Source organism: Mobula birostris, chromosome 5 (genome assembly GCF_030028105.1).
Source record: "Mobula birostris isolate sMobBir1 chromosome 5, sMobBir1.hap1, whole genome shotgun sequence".
Classification (NCBI taxonomy): domain Eukaryota; kingdom Metazoa; phylum Chordata; class Chondrichthyes; order Myliobatiformes; family Myliobatidae; genus Mobula; species Mobula birostris.
The window spans coordinates 186,543,826-186,561,506 of NC_092374.1; the positions used below are offsets into that span (position 1 = coordinate 186,543,826).

Consider the following 17,681-nt stretch of genomic DNA (forward strand, 5'->3'; position numbering starts at 1 on the left):
AAAGTTGGATTCTGGCTGGAGAGATGATTTCCAGAAAGTGCAGATGTGAACTACTGAAAAGAAAGCCACAGTCCGAGTATCAGGAAACGATACTGAGCACATAGCTGCTGAATCTGTAGTTACCATTGTGGCTAGGAAGGCCACTGGAGATGTTGGTTGTGACCATAAGATGTTACCTGAGCCACTTTAACACCCCTCTACCGGGTGGTCTAGTAGTTATCACCATGCTCGTTGACTCTCGTAGTCGTACAGTTCCAGTACAGGTTTTAAACCTCTCTCAAGAGGATGTATGGCTCTCACCCAGGACCCGACTGGGTATACTGTCAAAGTTAGAGTGTGTAGATAGTGATCAGCAACGTGCTGTAAGATTTCAGCGGATCTCAGCTGGCATTGAACAAATGACTGCTGGTGTAAAGGAGGAGGGTAGTAACCACAAGTTAAAGTCAATTCCTGACAAGCTCGACATTGGGGTAGTGAAGAACAACAAGCACAGCTAAGAGCATTACTGGTTAAGTACCTGGATATCTTCGCTGTTGAAGATGAAGACCTTGGGGACACTGACAAGGTGAAGCATGAAATTCAGTTAATTGATGACGAGCCCGTTTCACAGCCACACCGTCACGTTCCGCCCAGTCATTACAGTGAAGTGAAAGTGCACAGCTGAAAGAAGGGTGTGATTCAGGAGAGCGATCGTGCGTACGTCTCCCCTGTAGAGTTGCTACAGAAGGCTGATGATAGCATAAGACTGTGTGTAGATTATCGGAGACTGAATCTCAAGACCAAATAGGACACATTCCCCGTCCCCCGTATTGATGAGAGTCTTGATGCTCTGTGGAGAGCGCAATTTTTCTCAACAACAGACCTCACGATTGGTTACCACCAAGTGGTAGTAGAGGAGTGTGATAGGTATCAGACTACTTTTCGATCCTGTTTAGTCTGATCAACCTCGGCTGGGTCACCCGGGCGAGGGTGTATGATGTTGAAAGACCCGAAACACCCACTGACCCCAGGTTACATCACTGATGATGTGTCCCAGCGCATCCGCAGGATGGATCTCAGAATCACACAAGCTGACTGAGCCAGTGACTCTCAGGAACAGGCTGGGTGACCACCAAGAACAGATTGATGACGACTGGAGAGACAGTTGACAGCTCAGAAAAACTGCAAGCGGGGCAGGGAGGGGTAGCAGCCCAACCTGCATCTTCTGTGAAGAAGAACCTAAGAAAGCTACAGATAAACCCAATGAAGGACACCCCAAGGGGAGCCTGGGGGGGGGGGAGGAGAATGAGCACCACAATAGGACGGACCTAATAACAACGACCAAGGCAAATGGATAATTGACGACGAGAGAGAGATGCATTTGCAGCAAGGTTTGTAAGAACAAGCATGGCCTAAAGATCCATCAGGCCAGAATGAAGTGCTTGGAGTGGAGAATACTGCACAGCACACAGGATTTACGTCTGGTGAGACACAGGAGGAGCCCGGCCGGGAGTCACCCCACAGAGCCCAGAACCTCCAAACACCAGAAACTTCTGTGCCAAGCAACATAGATCAACAGCACCGGATCAAGCGGCCCCCAGCCAACTATAAGAAGGAATGGCTCCAGTTCGATAGGGATGTAGCAAGGATCATACAGACAAGGGAGATGTTGACAGCGGCTTCAGACAATGATCACCATCATTGTCAGCTTTGCCACGGAGAGGTTTGGAATAGAGAGAAAGACCACCAGATCCCAGTACACAATGAACCGCAGGGCAGCCCAGATCCACCAACTGCGCCAAGAGCTCCAGTCCCTGACACAGCAGTTCACGGTAGCAACGGAGGAGAAATCTCCCCTGATTGAGCTCCGGAACATCTGCAGGAAGAAGCTAATGACCCTGCATAGAGCAGAGTGGCACAGGAGGTGAGGGAGAGAAAGAGCCAGGAAGCAAACTGCCTTCATAGCCAATCCGTTTGGGTTTACAAAACAGCTCCTAGGGCAGAAACGCAGTGGCTGCCTTCTGTGCTCTAAAGAAGAGTTAGACCATTTCCTTCATAACATCCTGAGCGACCCTGCAAGGGAGCAAGAGCTGGGCCTCCACAGAGCCCTTACAAGCCAACCACTCCCCATAGTAGAGTTCAATGTGAGGGAGCCCTGTTACATACCTCAAGGAGATCCTGTGACTTTCCTGTGAGAATGATGTAATGGTCTTTTGGAGGTCACCTGATGTAATTTTCCTGCCGATGCGAGGTCACGTGATGACATGTTCACCACGGGTATAAAAGGGAAGACCTCAGGTGACGCAGTTAGTTTTTTTTAGGGGTTTTCCAGTTAGAATGTCAGTGAGATACTCCGCTCTGTTGTGTATTTGCAGTATGACGCAGTTTTGATTTTAAACGGAGTTTTATGGTCTAATGTAAGATACGGAAGTCTGAGCCAGCAGGTTGATCATTGCTGCCAGGTTTGTTAGTGTATCTTTTCAGTAGTATTGGAGAGTGAAGACTTCGTCGAAGTACAGGACATGAAGGATTAAAATAAGTTGGCAATGTTCGGCAGTTTATTAAAGGATCGACCTTATTGAGTCTTCGTTGAAGAAATAGTGACCTGCATCGGCGATAACTCTTGCCAAAAGAGCAAGGAAGTTCATGCAAGGTGCTCTCTAGAAATTAAGGTCAGTTGTTTTAAGCCGTTTATTTCCTTCCTCGTGAATCCTTTGGACAGAACCAGCGGAAAGTCGCGTCTATGAAGAAATCCTTCTCCAGAGAAGTCTCTCACAATTGAATGTATAAATCTGTTGGACTTTCAAATTTACCATTTTAAGAACTATATTTGACTTTACCACTTTAAGAACTGTTTCCAAATTTATCACTTTAAGAATCAGTACCGAGTGACAATTTGTTGAACGGCCGCATAGCGGTTAACTTCCGGTTAAGGTTTTAATTTGTTTTTTATTGTTTATCTGTGTTTAATAAATGTTTGGTTGTATTAATATAACCTGACTCGATTAATATTCAATTGTTGCCGGTTGCGTAACACTAGAGGGAAGTCTAGTGTTCCCGGTGCGGCCTCCACTACATCGGTGAAACCCGACGCAGATTGGGGGACCACTTCGTCGAGCACCTCCGCTCCTTCTGCCAAAACAGACAGGATCTCCCAGTGGCCACCCACTTCAACTCTGCTTCCCACTCCCATTCAGATATGTCCGTACATGGCCTCCTCTACTGCCATGATGAGGCTAAACCCAGGTTGGAGGAGCAACACCTCATATACCGTCTAGGTAGTCTCCAGCCCCTTGGTATGAACATAGAATTCTCCAACTTCCGGTAATTCCCTCCCCCTCCCTTCCCCTATCCCTATGTCACTCTGCCCCCTCCCCCAGCTGCCTATCACCTCCCTCATGTCTCCGCCTCCTTCTACTACCCATTGTGTTTTCCCCTATTCTTCCTTCACCTTTCCTGCCTATCACCTCCCTGCCTCCCCTCCTCCACCCCTTTGTCTTTCCCCTTACTGGTTTTTCAACTGAACCTACCAGACTTCTCCTTCCCACCCTCCCCCCACCTTCTTTATAGGGCCTCTGCCCCTTCCCTCTTCAGTCCTGACGAAGGGTTCCGGCCCGAAACGTTGACCGATCTTTTCCATGGATGCTACCCGACCAACTGAGTTCCTCCAGTGTGTTGTGAGTGCTGCCAGGAGGTTGTGTCTTCAGCCAGAGCCAGTTCTGTGCCAGGACCCAGAAGAGAACTCAACAAGGTGTACAAGCACTGCCTGGAGCTCCTCAGGATTCTTTGGAAGATCCTGCGAGTGATCTGGTGCAGGGGGACAGTAGCAGACCAGTGGAGGTACACAGAGGGGGTCTGGATCCCCAAGGAGGAAAATTCGTCAAACCTGGAGCAGTTCAGATCCATCTCGCTGCTTAGTGTGGAAGGGAAAATCTTCTTTAATGTCTTGCCCGCTGGATGATAGACTTTCTCCTCAAGAACGCTTAAATCGACACTTCAGGGCAGAAGGGTGGAATTCCCGGAGCGCCTGGGTGCCTGGAACACTCCGGAGTCGTCACCCAGCTGATCAGGGATGCACACATAGGGAAGGGAGGCCTAGTCGTGCTTTGGCTAGATCTCGCCAATGCGTATGGGTCAATACCCCACAAACTGGTGGAGTTTACACTGGACCAACACCATGTTCCCAGAAAGGTCAAGGACCTCATCATGAACTACTACGGGAAGTTCAGACTGAGAGTCACTGCTGGAGCTGTGACACCAGGCTGGCATAGGCTGGAGAAGGGGATTATAACTGTGTGCACAATCTCCATTATTCTCTTTGCCCTTGCCATGAATATGATATTCAAGGCAGCTGAGGCAGAGTGTAGAGGCCCGCTGACCAAGTCTGGTGTACGGCAGCCCCCGATCAGAGCCTTTATGGATGACCTCATTGTCATGACAACATCAGTTCCTGGCAGCAGGTGGATCCTCCAGGGCCTGGAAAAGCTCATCGCATGGGCAAGAACGAGCTCCAAACCAGCTAAATCCAGGTCCATGGTGTTGAAGAAGGGCAAAGTGGTGGACGGGTTCCATTTTACCTTGGATGGCACTACAATCCCATCTATCACCGAGAAGCCAGTCAAGAACTTGGGGAAGGTCTTCGACTGTAGCCTCAGATGCAGCTGCCGTCCGATCAGCTTCCAAAGAGCTTGAGAGCTGGTTCACCACGGTGGACAAGTCAGGCCTACCTGGAAGGTTCAAAGCCTGGATTTACCAGCATGGCATCCTACCCTGAACCCTATGGCTGCTGCTGGTATACGAGGTGCCTGTGACAACTGTGGAGTTGCTGGAGAGTAAGGTCAGTAACTACCTTCGAGGTGGCTGGGCCAACCTCGTAGTCTGAGCGGTGCAGCACTGTACGGAAGGTGCAATAAGCTGTGACTTCCCTTCAGCAGCCTGGGCGAGGAGTTCAGGGTTTCCCGCACAAGAGAGGTGCTGCAGTACAGGGATTCCAAGGGCCCTAAAGTGGCAGCAGCGGGCATCCAGGTATGGACGGGCAGAAAGTGGAAGGCACAGGGAGGGCTGGTGGTAGCAGAGTCCCGGCTGAGACACAGGGCTCTGGTGGGGACAGTGTCAACTGGGCGAGTGGGGCTGGACTCCCTTTCACAACCTCGCTATGACAAGGCCAAAGGCAAGGACAGACGCCAACTAGTCCTGGAGGAAGTGTGGGCTGGCATTGATGAGGAGAGGAATAGCAGGATGGTGGGCATGCAGCAGCAGGGAGCATGGACAAGGTGGGAAGGTGCGCTGGAGCGGAAAATCTCCTGGAAAATCTTCTGGCAGGCAGAACCCCAGCGCATTAAATTTATGATCCAGGCTGTCTATGATGCCTTGCCAAGCCCTGCAAACCTCCATGTCTGTGCAAGAGCGATACACCAGCATGTCCTCTCTGTCCAGGAAGAGGATCACTGGAGCACATCCTTCGCAGCTGCCCTAAAGCCTTGGGGGAAGGTCGCTACTGGTGGCATCATGACCAGATGCTGAAGCCAGTGGCAGAGAGCATTGCGATGGCCATGACCACCAGCAAACAGAGTGGTCAGAGGAAGAACATCTCCTTTGTCAGAGCCGGAGCACAGCCCCCACGTCAGCCCAGACCAGCATCATCATCAGGCCTGCCGCAGCAGACTGGCTGCTTCAAATTGACCTGGGGAGGCAGATGAAGTTTCCCAACCAAATAGCAACAACTTCGCTGAGGCCGGATGTGGTCCTTTCTTCAGTGTCCTCGAAGCAGGTTGTCCTCATTCAGTTGACAGTTCCCTGGGAGGACCACATTGAGGAGGGAAATGAGTGGAAGCGGGCCAAGTACCAGGAGCTGGTGGAGCAGAGCTGGAGGCAAGGCTGGAGGGCTCACTGTGAGCCCATCGAAGACAGATGCAGGGGTTTTACCGGCCACTCACTCTGCAGAGTCTACACCCTACTTGACATCACTGGGGCTGGCAAGAGGAAAGCAATCAGGACCATCACAGAGGTCGCTGAGAGAGCCTCCTGATGGCTATGGATCAGGAGGGGTGATCCGTGGGGCAATACTGCTGGGACACAAGCTGGGGTCTGATCAACCCCGGCTGGGTCGCCTGGGCGAGGGTGTATGATGTTGAAAGACCCGAAACATCCGACAACCCCAGGTTACATCACTGATGATGTGTCCCAGCGCATCCGCAGGGTGGACCTCAGAATCATATATGAATATCTTCAGATGACATTTGGGTCGGCAATGGGCTGGTGACTTTCCAAAGACTCATGCAGGCAACCATGAATAACTTAGTCTTCCAAATTATGCTTGTGTATCTGGATGATATTCTGATGTATTCACAGACTCTCCAGGGATACACTTGGAGAGGCTCGACACTGCGCTTCAGCATCTCAAGGAAACTGGTCTGAAGGTGAAATTGGAAAAAAGTCATTTTCTGCAGTCAGAGGTTAAGAACTTAGGACACCAGATATCAGATAGGCACAGATCCCAAGAAGGCCTTGCTGTTCAGCAATGGCCAGAACCATCTGCAGTCAAAGACTTCAGATCATTTATCAGCTTTTGCAGTTCTTATAGACGGCTCATTCAGGGATTCTCAAAGATCGCAGGTCCGCTGCATGATGGAGTGAATTTGTGTTTTAATGCAGGGAGTCCGAGTAAAACAAACCAGCTGTTAAAACAGTCTTGGACAGAAGAATGTCAAACTGCCTTTGACTTGCTCAAAAAAAAACTAGCCATTTCACCCATCCTCAGCTTTGCCGATTTCACACACCCTTTCATAGTGGAGACTGATGGCAGCATAAGACTGTAGATTATTGGAGACTGAATCTTAAGACCAATAATGATGTGTTCCCACTCCCACGTATTGATCAGGGCGGGGTGTATGGGGTGTCAGGGAGGGGCAGCACCTCTGGTGAGGGAACATTTCGCGTCCTTTTCAGGCGGTTAGTCCACCTTTGGTCCCCACCTGGCACTCAGCTCTCACCTGTGGCTCCCCGTAGCTGTTTGCATGTGACAGCGGCCACACCCTGGGCAACGGCTTCAACAAGCTGGCTAAACGAGGTGAGGGTAGCCGACGGGTCTCAAACCCTCGGTGACATAAGGAGTTGTCTATCCCAGCATGTGAAGACAGACTCCGGCGGATTGAGCGGACGAGACCAATGGAAGGTCCAACGGTCAAGAAGGCGGTGTCTGCAAGCGTCGTGGAACGTGTAGAGCAGGACAAGACACAGAAGACGTCCTGGTCACCCATTGCGCCTAGTCCCATCTCCAGCCATCTAGACTCTATCTTACCACTGGATCCAGATGGGAATCGGGGAAGAGAGACTGAGGCTGACGCTGCACAACGCTCCCTGAACTTAAATCCAAAACAAGCGCTAGTCTCGACACCATCGGTGTCGAGGTCTTCATCGACGATGACGATAGAGAAATGCACAACACACATTGATCAGGGTTACAGTATGGTGTATTTGAGTATGAGAAGCACGGGGAGTGTTATCAGCTTCTGCTACCTACCAGCTTGAGGACTAAAGTGTTTGGATCTGTACATGACTCTATGGGCCATCAAGGCATAGACCGTACTCCGCACTTGTTGAGAAGCAGATGTGTTTGGGTGGGCATGCACGAGGATGTGGCATGGTGGATCAAAAATTGTCCGCATCGGGGCGTCACGTGATGAAGTAGGATTGAGACGTGTAAATCCAGCTCTCCCGTAAAAAATCAGCAAAGTACCATTTAAACAAAACAAAGTTAATAAATACTTTCTGAAAACTACTTATAAACTTCGCAAGACTACTTTACGATATGCCTCGTAATCCGCAACAGAAGAAGTCTGTTGTTGCGAAGTCGCCGCGAGATGGGAAGGAAAAAGGGCCTACTGCAGCGATGGAGCCTCAGACTCAGGTTGGTTCTCCTTCAGAGGAGATGCATTTTATCTCCAGCGTAGAAGAACAGGGAGCAATGGCGGTGGTAGCGGTCTCTCAGAAGAAGATGCCAGAAATGCGCATGCGCAAATCGACACAACTCAAACTACAAGAACTGATGGCCACTGCAACTGTAAGTGACTCAGAGTCAGAATTGGATACCGCAGAGAACACAGATGAAGAGGAGGAGGAAGAACTGGAAGAGACTGGAAGTAAAGGAGATGACGGAGACATAAGAGAGGCTTTATTGCAAGTAAGGGCTGAACTAAGAAAAGTAAGAGCAGAGCTTAGAGACATGAAGATGTGCTATAATAAAGCTATGAAAAGACAGGATAAAATGGATAAGAAACTTCAGAAGATGGAAAGAATAATGGAGCATATTAATGATAGAGTGGAAAAAACAGAAAATGATCTGCTTGTCTGGAACACGGAAAGAAATCGACTCTTGGAGGAAGTGGACGTGTTGGAAAATTTCAGTAGACATAATAATATTAAAATTGTTGGTCTTAAAGAAGGTATAGAGGGAGACAATCCAATAGAATTTTTTCAAAGTTGGATCCCGAAAACTTTGCAAATGAAAGAGTAAGACCGACCAATTGTAATTGAGCGGGCACATAGAGCTCTAAGACCAAAACCACAAGATGACCAATATCCATGATCAATTTTAATAAAATTCTTAAGATTTCAAGACAAAGAAAGGATTCTACAGGCAGCTGCCCAAGCTGCCAAGAATAGAAAAGGGCCATTGATGATAGAAGGGAACAAAATTTTTTTCTATCCTGACATAAGTTATGAACTTTTGAAGAGAAGGAAGAAATTTAATCCAGTGAAAAAAGTCCTATGGGATCACGGTTATCAATTTATATTGCGTTACCCTGCAACCTTGAAGATTTTTTTGGCTGGTGGAGAAAAAAGAATTTTTGACGATTACCGGAAAGCGGAGCAGTTTGTGCGAGATTCTCTGAACATCCACCAGATACAAGAACAAATCCAGGGGAGCGAGATGGATTGAAGATGAAGACTGGGTCAAGGAATAGTCCTGTTGGATTTTTAAAGGTGGATGAATATATAAATATATTATTAATTATATGAGGGAGGGGAAGAAAGGTTAAAATTTGAGGAATACTAGTTAGGAATAGTAACATTAATTTTATATATATATTTTTTTGTTATGGGGGAGCTGGAAGAAATACTGACCAATTGCTACGCTAATCATGTGTGCAAGCGTGGCATTAGCCACGACCCGCAAAATGAAGGGGGGTAGTGTTGTGTATCTATTCATTCACAACATTAGTGGGGGGGTATTTTGTTTTTTCTTTTTTTGTATCTTATCTATCTTTTATTTTTTTCTTTTTGCCAGGATGATTGGGAGGGAAACACATAGCAACAGGGTAAAGTTCAAAGCGATTCCCCAAGGAACTATGAGAGTTGAGAAGATAAGTAATGTTTTGGATTGGAGTAACTTTGTTAAGAATAATGACTAATTTATTGAATTTTTTGAGTTTTAACGTTAATGGGCTTAATGGACCGGTGAAAAGAAAAAGAATCTTAACACATTAAGAAAATAAAGATAGATTTAGCCTTCTTACAGGAAACGCATTTAATAGAAACAGAACATCAGAAATTAAAGAGAGATAGATTGGGTGAGTAGTGTTGTTGCAGCTTCATTTAATTCAAAAGCGAGGGGAGTAGCAATTTTGATCAATAAAACATTACCAATTAGAATACAAAATATAATAACCGATTCGGCGGGGAGATATGTGATTATACACTGTCAACTTTTTTCTGAATTATGGACTTTCATGAATATTTATACACCAAATGAAAATGATGCAAAATTCATACAAGAAGCTTTTTTGAGTTTGGCTGATGCACATGAAAAAATATTAATAGGAGGAGATTTTAATTTTTGCTTAGACCCAGTCTTAGATAGATCAACTAAGGCTGTCACAAAATTGAAGGTAGTAAATTCAACTTTATCATTGATGAAAGATTTAAATTTGATTGATATATGGAGAAGAATCAATCCTAAAGAAAGAGACTATTTGTTCTGTTCTAACAGACACAAAACTTACTCAAGGATAGATCTTTTCCTATTATCAATGAATATTCAACACAGAGTAAAAAATATGGAATATAAAGTAAGAATATTGTCAGATCATTCTCCTCTATTAATGACAATAATAATGACTGATAAGGAAGAAGTGGCTTATAGTTGGAGATTTAATTCAACATTATTAATACGTCAAGATTTTTGTGATTTTATGAAAAAGCAGATCCAATTTTTTTTGGATACAAACTCTCATTCAGTGGATGATAAATTTATACGGTGGGATGCGATGAAAGCATATTTGAGGGGTCAGATAATAAGTTATACGTCTAAAATTAATGAAGAATATATGGCAGAACTAGATCAATTGGAAAAAGAGATTACAAAATTAGAAAAAGAATCTCAAAGACATATGACAGAAGAAAAACGAAGGCAACTTGTCAATAAGAAGTTACAATATAATACGCTTCAGACATATAGAATGGAAAAAGCAATTATAAGAACTAAGCAAAGGTATTATGAGTTAGGTGAGAGAGCACATAAAATTCTTGCCTGGCAGTTGAAAACAGAACAAGCTTCCAAAACGATAAATGCAATTAGAACAAGTGCAAATAAAATTACTTACAAACCTTTAGAAATTAATGAAACCTTCAAAAGTTTCTATTCTGAATTATATCAATCAGAATCACAAAATGATGATAATGAGATAGAAAGGTTTTTATCACAAGTAACTCTTCCAAACTTGAATTCGGAAGAACAGAAGGGATTAGATATGCCTTTTACATTAAAAGAGGTTGAAGAAGTTTTAGGATCACTCCAAAGTAATAAATCTCCAGGAGAAGATGGTTTTCCACCTGAATTTTATAAAAAGTTTAAAGATTTATTATTTTCTCCCTTTATGGAGTTAATACGTCAAGCAGAAAAAATACATAAACTCCCAGAATCTTTTTCAACAGCGATTGTAATAGTATTGCCAAAAAAAGATAGAGATCCTTTAAAACCAGCATCATACAGGCCTATTTCTTTATTGAATACGGATTATAAAATAATAGCAGAAATTTTATCGAATAGATTATCTAAATATTTACCAAAATTAATACACATGGATCAAACAGGATTTATTAAAAATGGACAATTGGCAGATAATGTAACTCGGCTACTCAGTATAATTCATTTGGCACAAAAAAGGGAGGAGATGAGTATAGTAGTAGCCTTGGATGCAGAAAAAGCATTTGATAGATTGGAATGGGATATTTTATTTAAAGTATTAGAAAAATATGGGTTAGGAACATCTTTTATAAACTGGATTAAAACTTTAAATACTAACCCTAATGCTAAAGTATTGACAAATACTCAAATTTCAACACCATTCCAGTTAAAAAGGTCAACTAGACAATGTTGTCCATTATCACCTGCTTTATTTGTACTGGCGATAGAGCCATTAGCAGAATTAATTAGAATTGACCCAGACATTATGGGTTTTAGAGTTAATCAGAAGGAATATAAAATTAATCTTTTTGCTGATGATGTTTTGATTTACTTAACAAACCCACAACATTCGTTACATAAATTATCTTCTAGATTGGATGAATATGGGAAGGTATCAGGGTATAAAATAAATTGGGATAAAAGTGAAATTTTACCTCTTACTAAAGGAGACTATAGCCAATGTCGATTAGCAACCCAATTTAGATGGCCGGTAAATGGTATATAGTATTTAGGTATAAGACTTGATAATGATGTAAAGAATTTATATAAATTTAATTATTTACCACTATTGAAAAAAATTCAAGAAGATCTTGGCAAATGGATGATACTACCAATAACATTAGTGGGTAGAGTTAATGTTGTAAAAATGAATATATTTCCTAGATTACAGTATTTGTTTCAAACATTACCAATACAATTGCCACAGAAATTTTTTCAGGTGTTAAATAAATGTATGAGAAAATTTCTTTGGAAAGGTAAGATGTCAAGAATATCATTGGAAAAATTGACATGTAAACTTGAGTTAGGAGGGTTACAACTTCCAAATTTTAAGAATTATTATAAAGCAAATCAACTTAGATGTATTGCATCTTTCTTCGATGATTGAAAACTGGCATGGATTAAAATAGAATTAGACAAGATAGGAGAAAATAGACCTGAAGATTTTATATATAAATGGGAATCTAAATGGATACGGGAAAAGAAAGAATCTGCTATATTAAAACAACACACATAAAAGTTGCTGGTGAACGCAGCAGGCCAGGCAGCATCTCTAGGAAAAGGTGCAGTCGACGTTTCAGGCCGAGACCCTTCGTCACTGGAACTTTTATGTGTGTTGCTTGAATTTCCAGCATCTGCAGAATTCCTGTTGTTTGCGTTCCTATATTAAAACATTTGATTGATCTACAGAATAAGATAAATGTTGATAATGAAATACAGAAATCTTTATTAGCAAGGAGACCTTTGTTCCAAAACAGACTTATTCCTTTTACAATGGACAATCAACTTTTATATAATTGGTACCAAAAAGGGATTAGATCTATAGGAGACTGTTATGAATGAGGTATATTGATGTCATTTGAACAACTAAAGGAAAAATATAAAATATCAAATAACACTTTCTTTTGTTACCTTCAATTAAGGGCTTACTTAAAAGGCAAGCTGGGTCAAACAATGTTTTTGCCAAAACCTAATGAAATTTAAACTTTAATTCAAAAAGGGAAAATTTAAAAAATTATTTCTTGTATGTATAATTTGATTCAAAAACAGACAATTAAACAAGGAATCCACAAGTCAAAACAAAAATGGGAAAAGGATCTGAATATTAATATTGATGAAATAAATTGGTCAAGACTGTGTCTTGACAGTATGACAAATACAATAAACGTTCGACTTAGATTAGTACAATATAATTTTTTACACCAATTATACATTACACCACAAAAAATAAATAGATTAAATTCAAATTTATCTGATAAATGCTTTTGGTGTAATCAAGAAATTGGTACTTTCTTACATTCTACTTGGTCTTGTTTTAAAATTCAACCCTTTTGGATAAATATAAGAGTCTTATTGGAACAAATTACTGGAACTCAACTTCCACATAACCCTGTATTATTTCTACTGGGTGATATTGAAGGGATAAAGCCGAAACTTAAATTGAATCAGTATCAGAAAGAATTCATAAAAATTGCACTGGCAGTAGCTAAGAAGGCTATAGCAGTTACTTGGAAATCGGATTCGTATTTAAGTATGAATCGTTGGAACAATGAAATGACTAGTTCTATTCCACTTGAAAAAATTACTTATAATTTAAGAGATAAATATGAAACATTTTTGAATATTTGGCGCCCTTATTCACAAAAGATAGGATGGCATATTTAGTTGCTCCGATGATAAAGATCTTGGTCCCTTGGGGAAAGTAATAAATAAATATACTAAATCTATTTTGAATCACATGGAGCGTGTGGAAACCTTCCAATGTCCAGGCGGTTCTTCTTTTTTTTTCTTCTTTCTTTCTTTTCTTTTTTAGGTAGGAGTATATATGGGGGGGGGAGGGTAGATATTATCTTTTCATGTATTCACTTTGGAAACTCAATAAAAATTATATTAAAAAAAATTGTCCGCATTGTGTGCTAACTAAGATGCCTCACCTTAAGGTCTGTCCCCCCATGAAATCATTTCTTGCTTCTTGGCCGCTCGAAGTTGTTGCTGTAGATTTCACTGTGCTTGAACCGACAGCTGGTGGGCGTGAGACTGTCTTAGTAGTCACAGACATTTTTACAAAATTCACCCAAGCATTCCCAGCTCAGGATCAAAAGGCCGATACCACAACAAAGGTGCTGTTGAGGGAATGGTTTATGAAGTACGGTGTTCCTGAGAAGTTGCATTCTGACCAGGGCCATAACTTCGAAAGTGAGGTCATAGCTGAGCTCTGCAAACTGTACAGGGTAAAGAAAAGCCGTACTACACCCCATCATCCCACTGGCAACACTCAGTGTGGGTGTTTCAACAGGGCGATGCATGATTTGTTGCATACGTTGTCTTCAGAAAAGAAACGCAGGTGGCCAGAGCATCTACCCGAGTTAGTGTATGTGTATAATGTGACGCCTCACACCACCACCAGATATTCCCCTTATTACCGACTGTTCAGTGTTGATCCCCACTTGCCAGTGGATGCTCTGCTGGGGTGAGAACAGTCTGTAAACAGGAAATATGGCTGGTTAGCCATACACCAGAAACAACTGAGTGATGCTCATGCCAGAGTGAAAGAATACTCTGAACAGAAGGCTGCAGAATGCATTGCCTTACTGCAGGATAAAATTCATTGTCCTAAGATTGACGTAAATATACTGGCTTACCTCAGGACAGACCAATAGGCTGTAATAAGGTCCAGGATGCTTGGAACTCAACTGTCTACAGGCTGGTGTAGGTACTAGACAGCACAAACACTGTGGAACCTTTGGAGGGAGGGCCGATCAGGAGGGTGAACAGGGTAGACATCAGGCCCTGAGAGAACCTTCCCACCCCAGCTCCTCAAAGGAGACGATAAACTCATGTCCCTGGAACATGAATCAGATTCTGAGGATTTAGAGAATGATGTGATATTGGTAGAAGATGTGTCAGAACAGGGTGTACAGAATCTTGACTCCAGTCTTGACAGCATATCTTCTGGAACTGTAAAAATGTCTGGAACTGAGACTGTAGCGCCTGTGACTGATGATACAGGGTCAGATGTTGGTGGTCCTCCTGTTGTAGTACCCCGCAGGAGTGAAAGAGTAAACGCTGGACAGCACTCTAACCCACATCACGAACCAAGGTCAGTCCGAGATGTGGCCTCCATGAGTCCTGCAGCAGTGTCACAGATACTGGCTCGTCCAGGTTCAGCTCCATTCAGAGAAGCAGTTAAAGAGGTTAAAAATACCTTTGCAGTGAGCGAGTAATCGAGGATGCTGATCCGAGCTTCAGGTAGGTTAACAATGCTGAATTTAGTTAGTTCTGGAGGGGCCTGTGTAGGGTAACGCGATTGGCAGAAATGTATGTAATTCACAACCATCGACATTGAGTTGGAGTTTCATTTTAAGAGGCTGGTCTGACGAGATGACATTATTATGTAAAGAGTTTTAGCACGTTTTGCGCGCTGGTTTGGGAATTCAATAAAATGTGTTACGGGTTTCGTTAAACATAAAATGCCTCACTTCATTTTATTCATGAAAACCTACATTAATCCCTCATCTGAGTGTCTGCTGTGGTACAGCCTCCATCTGCACTCCCTCAAATGAGAGATGCAAGTGTGGGTGTGTCCTTTGTGAAAAATGGCTTTAACCGTCCATCGTCAGATCTGGCTGCACCCTATTCAGTATCATCAGGTCCTGCTCTCCTTCACCAATTGTTCATTCAAAGACTGTGCAGAAATGCAAAGAGAACCCCTAATTCACCACTGTTTCCACAATTCACCATGCTGAAATATTCTAATAATGTGCACTGAACCCATGAATGGCCAGGATTCAGACTGTGCATCTGCCCCTGTAGATTCCCTACTTCCCTTTGCCCATTGGACCAACCCTCCCAAATGTCCCTCGATGTCCTGGTGTTGAAATTGCATTGAGTCTGGATTCTAACCATTTCTTTTTCATGCTCAACCCTCCTTCTGTTAGATCCCGTTCATCACCAACCTCCTCTCCTGGTTCCAATGTTAATGCCATTGTGAATAGTTCCCTCTCCTCAGGTATTGTTCCTCACCCTTTTCACATCTCCCCTCACCAGCTCTGTGCACAAAACAAAAGGCAAGACCTCACTTTCCTTACCACATGGAAGGAGGCCATTCAGCCCATCTATGCCAGTTCGCTCAGCTGTCCATTCCTGATTACTTCTCCTTGAAACCATTTCTCTCCACATCCACATCAAGTCTACCACACTTAAGCTACTGCAATTGCCAGAAACCAGGTAACTGAGCAGCCCATCTTTCTGGGATCTGTGCCCATGAATATTGAGAGTTGTCAGTTCCTCTCCAAGCCTTAGTCTTCTGTTTACTGTTTGTTCCTTTGCCTAGTTTCCCCTCTCCAAAAGCACTGCTGTAAACATTTCCAGACTGAATTCCACTTGCCTCTTTTGTGTATCCAAGGAGACCAGTGATAACTTTCTGTGACCCAGACCTTTCTTCTTCACTGCCAACCAAATTGCTACTATTATGATCAGCAGGAAACTTCCTGATTGTGTTCCTCAATTCAAGTTCAAATCATTGACATGAACCTTAAACAGCAAGGGACCTATTACTGAGCCCTGCTTAACTCACCACACATGTCTCTCCAGACACTGAAACTCCCACTGATCCTCACTGTTTGCTTCCTCCCTCTGAACCAATTTTTAATCCAACACCATCTTTTCCTGGATCGCATGGACATCTAGTTTCTTGAGTATGCCATGAGGAACTTTAACAAAACTTTGCTAAATTCCATGTCATGAGGAGGGGCTTTACCATTCTCCCACCTCCCCTTCATCTGGATTAATGAGCAACTTTCAAGTTTAAGTTATTGTCATTCAACCGTATACATGCATACCATCAAATGAGACAACTTTCCTCTGGATTAATGTGCACAACACAGTACATGTAACTCATGTGCATAACACAAAGTAATATCACCACAAATAAATTAAGCAGTAATAAGATGCAAATATAATACAACTGAAAACTAAACAGCCTCACACTACTGGTGCTCCATACATGATGAGACCTGGGTGGTGGCACGAAGTTCAGTAGTCTGGGGGATAAAACTGTTTCTCATCCTAACAGTTCTTGTCCTAATGCTATGGTACTTCCTGTCTGATGGTAGGGGATCAAAAGGACTGTTGGACGGATCGGAGGGATCATTGACAATGCTAAGTGCCCTGTGTATGTAACACTCCTGATAAATATATCTAATGGGTGAGAGAGAGACCCCAGTGATCCTCTCAGCAACACTTGTGATCTTTTGTTGGGACTTGCGGTCAGATACCTTGCAGTCCCCGTACCAGACAGAGATGCAGCCGGTCAGGACACTCTCGATTGGGGTCCTGTAAAAACTGGTTATCATGGAGGATGGGGGTGGGGGTTAGCCACAATCTCCTCAAGGAATGGAGATGCTGCTGTGCTTTCTTATCCAAAGAGGTAGTATTGACGGACCAGGTAAGATCACCTGTTATGTGCACTGTCAGAAACTTGGTGCTCTTAACTCTCTCCATGGAGGAGCCACGTGTGTGCAGTGAGGAGTGGTCCCTCACTCCTCACCTCTACATCACCAGTCACAGCACCTTTGACAACATTGAGTTGAGACATTTTACCCTCAAGTACCATCTCAGACACCAGGTCAGAGATGAGTCTGGAATCGTCCCAGCAGTGGTGTCACTGTGAAACACCACTCCACAACTGGGCAAAAATACAGGGGAATTTCATCCCTCATGTCTCAGTGAGGGTGATTTTTCTTTTAAAATTAACAGCAATTTCCTTGGAGAGATGCTTGAAGTTTAAACACAAGTGTAGACAATTACACTTACCTTCATACCAATATGCTTTCAACCAAAGAATCACAAATGGAATAAAAGCCACTAGGAGCAACACCACCATTGTGATTGATGCAGCAATCGTTACAGTGTCCTTGCTGTAAAAACCTGCAATTACAAATACATTCAAATAAGCAAACATGCAATAAACACCAGAAAAATGACCAGGAGAGCTGCTAATTGTTGCCAGAACCAA

At 43.3% G+C, this 17,681-nt stretch overlaps 1 protein-coding gene and 1 pseudogene across 4 annotated transcripts in view; one reads left to right on the forward strand and one right to left on the reverse strand.

The window, feature by feature from the left end:
- LOC140198135 (uncharacterized) overlaps positions 1 to 17,681 on the reverse strand; it is a 198,424-nt gene that overhangs the window by 45,726 nt on the left and 135,017 nt on the right. For all 4 annotated transcript variants that reach the window (XM_072259089.1, XM_072259088.1, XM_072259091.1 and 1 more), the window contains exon 12: positions 17,480 to 17,593. In XM_072259089.1, coding sequence (XP_072115190.1) covers positions 17,480 to 17,593 — 114 coding nt within the window. The remainder of the gene's footprint in view (positions 1 to 17,479; positions 17,594 to 17,681) is intronic.
- On the forward strand, positions 1,668 to 6,107 carry LOC140197400 (uncharacterized; annotated as a pseudogene).